This window comes from Neopsephotus bourkii, unplaced genomic scaffold, assembly GCF_033783945.1.
Source record: "Neopsephotus bourkii isolate Nb327-2 ecotype Australia unplaced genomic scaffold, CSIRO-AGI_Nbou_v1 NB_1770, whole genome shotgun sequence".
In the NCBI taxonomy this organism is placed as follows: Eukaryota; Metazoa; Chordata; class Aves; order Psittaciformes; family Psittacidae; genus Neopsephotus; species Neopsephotus bourkii.
The window spans coordinates 1,281,092-1,287,040 of record NW_026902244.1 but is presented as its reverse complement, the minus strand read 5'-3'; the positions used below and the strand labels follow the sequence as shown (position 1 = coordinate 1,287,040).

The 5,949-nt window shown below is 51.0% G+C and overlaps 1 protein-coding gene across 1 annotated transcript; it reads left to right on the top strand.

Annotated features, from left to right (window-relative positions):
* Positions 1-890: 890 nt before the first annotated feature.
* On the top strand, positions 891-5,726 carry LOC133226202 (zinc finger protein OZF-like; the record flags this gene model as incomplete). The annotated part of the gene is given in 3 exon segments (XM_061379426.1): positions 891-972; positions 3,767-4,809; positions 4,894-5,726. Coding segments are annotated over 3 exon segments (1,488 nt in total), but the record flags the coding sequence as incomplete, so codon positions are not given.
* Between the last annotated feature and the right edge of the window lie 223 nt (positions 5,727-5,949).

The following is a 5,949-nucleotide window of genomic DNA, read 5'->3' as shown; positions in this document are numbered from 1 at the left end:
CAGTGGGGAGTGCACCTCTTCCCTGGGGAGATTATTGCAATGGCTGGGTGTTCTCACTGGGAAAAGTTTTCCTCTTGTGTCCAACCAGAATCTGCCCAGGAGTAACTTGTACCCCTCGTCTTTTCCATGGGACCCCTTGTGAAAAGGGAGCCTCCATCTTCTTCATAGCCACCCTTAAATAGTGGACTGTGGTGATCAGGTCTCCCCTGAGCCTTCTGTTCTCTAGGCAGAACAAGCCCAGCTCTCTCGGCCATTCCTCAGACAGCAGACAGCAGGCCCAGCCCTTGATCAAGACCCAGAGAAAGGCAGACAAGCAGTGATGTGTCCCTGTATCCTTTCACAGGCCTGAGGCGTCTGTGGCTTCAGAAGCTCCTGAACTAGGCACATAACGTCTCAAGATCTCTCTTCTTGCCTTCTCAAGCTGCGCACATTGTAGCATCCATGGCAGCTTGCAGCAAGGAGTTCCCCAGCTTATTTAGGTGATTTATGAATTGCTGCCTCCTTTAGTTTGCTTTGAAAGTGCCTTTTACTGCTGGCAGGAGTTCTTAATTTAGAACAGATGGTGCAGGATAGATGCCAAACCCCCCCACAGGCCACTTGTGTTTTTATAGTCCTCTGTGATACCCCTATCAGCTGTACCTTTTCCCAACAGAATGGGCAGTTGACTCCTCTCCTATACAGGATCTGTTCTGTGCCTCTGATGGTTCCTGTCATGCCTCTGTCTTCCTCAGCTCTGTCAGAGTGTCTCTGACATGGGGGATCCGTCCTCCCCCTTGCACACAGTCAGAATGTGCGGTTTGAGCTGCGAGACAGAATTACATTCTCTTTTCTTCCATATTCTTTCCCTCCCAGTACTCATTGATGCTTGACTGGCTGTGTTGTGTGCCTAGGCGCTGCAGTTTTCATCCAGCTGCTCAGACTCCAAGGTGCTATTCCTGAATGATATCAAGAACATCCTAGGCCCAGCCTGGTGTAAGTGCATGCTGTAGAGGCTGTTCTCCTCTGAAGGTCTTTGTTTACCTGCAGTGACCGTCCCCTGTCACCTGGTTGGTCAGTATCTCAAGGCTGTGCCACAGTTTGTAGTCAGCCTGTGTGTTTTTAGCCCTGAGGAACACAAAATCGTCAGCAAATGTTTGCACCTCCCTTTTCCCTTCCTTACCACCCTGTCAGGTTCATTCATGCCACAGCAGCTTAGCTTCTTTACCAGTTTTGGTGAAGGATGAATGTCTTTCGAGAATGCCTCTGGACCCCACATGTCCCTTTTCTCTGCTTACCTGGAGCTTGCCTTGTAGCTATAGCACTGGCAGTCTTGGGCATACCAGAGGTCTTGCCATCAACCTAAATTGGCAAGGGCTGAGGAAGAGCCACATTCTTCATGTCTCTCTTGCATATTCACTTTTGCCAGTTCAGCCTTATGCTTCTAGTATAAAATTCTCATCATTGTGACCTTGCTCTCCTTCCACTTGGAATACTTCCAGTGAGTTCTTGATTTTGATTAAGGCCTTTACAGACAGCATGTCCTAGATGCCAGTGAAGGTACCTAGTAGCTCAGAAGTAACAGAATGGATTGTAGAGGCGCTAGATCCATGACAATAATTGTAAAAAGAATCTTGACACTCCTGATCTTCCCCCAAAAGTATAGAACACCATAGAAAACTTAATTGTCATGTACTTCTGAAGGCTTTTTCAAGGTCTGTGTAAAGAACCAAACTTCTGTATAAGTGCCAAAGTCAGTATCTCTTTGGACACAATGGCAACAGAACAACTTTGCTAGTTCCACTGTCTACTCAGTAAGTCTGACGAACAGGTCAATAGCTTCATGCTGTCCTGCCAGAAACATCTTTTTTCCATCCTGTCTGTGGCTATCACCTTGCTCTTTTCCTCCAGGCCTGGCTGGAGTAGCTGCAGACAAATGGAAATGCCTTCATGGTAAACAGTAAAATTGCAGTTTCTGTTCCTCTCAAGGGATTGTTTTAATGAAAACCATGTGAGGGAAGAAGTGGCTTCACTACCACAGCAAGCTGCCACAGAAGGTATCTTAGGAGTTCACTGGGAAATCATATTGTGATGTTTTCTTTTGCTTCCTTGTAAGAGGATAATGAAATATGTACATATATCAGTCTGTGGTCGAACTTCTAGACTGTCCTTCCTTTATTGCACACTTACGGTTCAGTAGCACCTCACCTCTTCCATGGCCTGCACTTCCTTCTCACAGCTCTGCCAGACCACAGGAGGTGCCAGTGGTTTGTACAGCAATCCCATGTGACCGATATGTTACTGGTCTATTTCATAAGAGTATTCAAAGAACCAGAATATATGTGTTGAATCTTTAAGCAGATCTGGAGATGTGCTTTGTGTGCATGTCACACAGGTCCTGCCTTGCTCATTTAGCCTGCAAAGAGTTATGTTTCCTGTGGACAGCAAAAGGCAGAGCATTGTTGGCACATGCTTCTGAACCTGCTACATGCTCACCAGACAACATTCAGAGCAGTGAGCTGGAAGGAGTCGCTGCTCTCTGTGAACACTCTAGAAATCAGCAAAAGCCTTTTGTCTTGAACAGGTTTTCAGGTGACCTTGGGTCTGTGCAGTGAACATTCATACCAGTAATGCTTCTGCAAGACTTTATGTACATGAGAGGGCAGGGATCTGCTCATTGCCTGTGTCCCAGGAGCCATTCGTAACTGTTCAGCTAGTATTTGACTTTTACCTATCTTCATCTTCTACATGTATTGGATTTCCTCAGTGCATGATCTGGAACCAGCCATGGGGGATATTCAGGTCACCCACCACTTGCACACACAACAAATTTCTTCTGCACCAGTGAAAGCATAAAGTTAATTTGCTTCTGCTCAAAGAGTGGCATAAGCCAGGCTCCAGGCAGTGTCCATGTCTCCTGCCTTGTGCATCTTCTCTTTCTCTGCAGTACCAGCAGCACAAGAGCACAGAGATAATGTTGCAACCCAAGTAATGTTCTGCAGATCAAGGCAGTTGTTTATGGCCTTCCTCTAACTCCCAGTTCAACTTTTAGTAACATCCTATGCAGACAAGCAGAGAGATCTGGGCTTGTTCAGCCTGGAGAAGAGAAGGCTCTGGGGAGATCTTAGAGCAGCTTCCAGCACCTAAAGGGCCCAACAAGAAATGTGGAGAGGGGCTTTTGACAAGAGCAAGTAGAGACAGGAGAAGGTGGAATGGGTTTAAACTGACAGAGGGGAGACATAGATAAGGTGAAAGAAGTTCTTCCCTGCGAGGGTGCTGAGGCTCTGGCACAGGTTGCCCAGAGGAGGTGTGGCTGCCCCATTCCTGGCAGTGTTCAAGGCCAGGTTGGAAGGGGCTTGCAGCAACCTGATTTAGTGCAAGGTGTCCCTGCACGTGGCAGGAGGCTTGAACTGGATGTGATCTGTAAGGTCCATTCCAGCTAAAACCATCCTGTAGTTGTATGATTTTCAGGTACAACATCCTGGAAGAGCAAGCATCTTTCCTATTCAAGCAGTAAACTTTTGCCTCTAATATGCCAGTGATTTCAGTAGTTTCAGGTTCTGGTGAAGCATGCAGGGTAATTTACAGCATTTGCTCCTGTGAACACTCTGAAAATTCCACGGTGTAGTTTGGAGGGAAATACCATGTCCTGAACGCAGGATATACCAGAATGTTTTATACTTAAAGTCAATCTATCTGTTGAATTTTTAGCATTTGGCCACTTGGGATTTGCCCTGTCCAAAGCTTCCAGTCCTGCCTGTGACTTCTCTTGATTCTCATTTTATTGCAGCTGAAGATGGGATTGTGAGCACAAATGAAGACAGTGCCCATCAAGGCATCTTCAGTCCAGTGCAGCCCAAAGGTTTATGTTCAGGACTTTCCAAGGAGAACAGTTCCCAGGGACCTGCACAGGACCCTGTTCTCTCACGCAGGTCAGAAAGGATTCAGAGATCCAAGAGCTTCCAAGTGAGATCCAACGTCATCCAGCATTGGAGTTTCCACACCAGAGAAAAACCCTTCACCTGCAACAAATGTGGGGAGAGTTTCTAGGACCGGTCACATCTCATCCAGCACCAGCGGGTGCACACAGGGGAGCAACTCTATGAGTGTTCTGAGTGTGGGAAGAGCTTCACCGTGAGCTCGAAGCTAATCCAGCACCAGGTAACCCACGTCAGGGAGAAGCCCCACATGTGTGCCCAGTGCGGGAAGGGCTTCTCTAAGAACTCTCAGCTTATCCTGCACCAGCGGGTCCACACTGGGGAGAAACCCTACGAGTGCAGGACCTGTGGGAAGAGCTTCAGCGTGACCTCATCCCTGATGCGACACAAGCGGGTGCACACTGGGGAGAAACCCTACGAGTGCAGGACCTGCGGGAAGAGCTTCAGCGTGAGCTCAAAACTGATCCAGCACCAGGTAACCCACACTGGGGAGAAGTCCTACAAGTGTTCTGAGTGCGGGAAGAGCTTCTCCAACACCTCACAGCTTGTCCTGCACCAGCGGGTGCACACCGGTGAGAAACCCTATGAGTGCTCCGATTGCGGAAAGAGCTTCAGTGTGAGCTCGAAGCTCATCCAGCACCAGGTAACCCACACTGGGGAGAAGCCTTACAAGTGTTCCAAGTGCGGGAAGACGTTCTCCGAGAACTCGAAGCTCGTCCTTCACCAGCGGGTGCACACCGGGGAGAAACCCTACAAGTGTGGGACCTGTGGGAAGAACTTCAGCATGAGATCAGCAGTGACACAACACCAGCGGGTACACACTGGGGAGAAACCGTTTGAGTGCAGCACCTGCGGGAAGAGCTTCAGCAGTAGCTCGAATCTTATCCAGCACCAGGTAACCCACACCAGGGAGAAGCCTTACATGTGTGCCGAGTGTGGGAAGAGCTTCTACGAGAACATTCAGCTTCTCCAGCACCAGCAGGTGCACGGTGGGGAGAAGCCCTACAAGTGTACAGAGTGTGGGAAGAGCTTCAGTGTGGGGTCAGCCCTGACACGACACGAGCGGGTCCACACTGGAGAGCGCCCCTTTAAGTGCACCGAGTGTGGGAAGAGATTCCTGTGGAGGTCAACCCTGCTCCGGCATCAACGTGTTCACACCGGAGAGAGGCCCTACGTCTGCACCTACTGCGGGGACAGCTTTCGGCAGAGTACCAACCTCATCCGGCACCAGCACATCCACACTGGGGTGCATCCCTATGTCTGTGCCGAGTGCGGGAAGGGCTTCAAAGAGAGCTCAGACCTCTTCCGTCACCACCAGACCCACAGAGGTGGGGACCCCTAGGTGGGGTGAGTGTGGGGAGCAGTGAGGTCTGATACCCTGAGAGTAAACCCTGGTGTCTCCCCCTCCCATTGACCACCCTGCTTGTGGAGGTTGAAAGCAGTTTCTTCCCAGGAGAGTGAGCCCTCAGAGATAAAGAAGGGGAGAGCCGGTGGAAGGAGCTGATTGGAGGTTTGGGGCAGGTGCCAGCAAGAAGGTGCCCGACTCTTTTCAGTGGTGGGCAGCCCCAGGATGAGGAGCAGTGGCCATGAACTGAAACAGAAGAGGTTTGACCTCCACACGAGGAAGAACTTGTTCCATTGCAGTGGCAGAGCACTGAACAAGGTGTGCAGGGGGATGTGGAGGCTCCATCTCTGGGCACATCCAAGCCTTACCTGGACACGTTCGGGTGCCCCTGCCTCGGCAGGGCTGGGACCGGGTGACCCCCAGGGTCGGCTCCCATGGCTGGTGCCGCTCGCAATGGCCACGCGCAATAAACGTTCGTTGAGCGTCGCCGCGTTGCCTTCCCCGAGTGCGCCTGCGTGGGGCTTGCGCCACCGTCTGCGGGGCGGGTCCTCACGCCTCGCTCGGAGGTCGCCATTGGCCGAGGCGAGGCGAAAGGAGGCGGGGCCGGGGACTTAGGGCCGCTGAGTGACGTCCCGGCTGCCTCCACCGATCGGCGGCGTGGTCGCGTGTCGCGGGCGACTCCTGATTGGC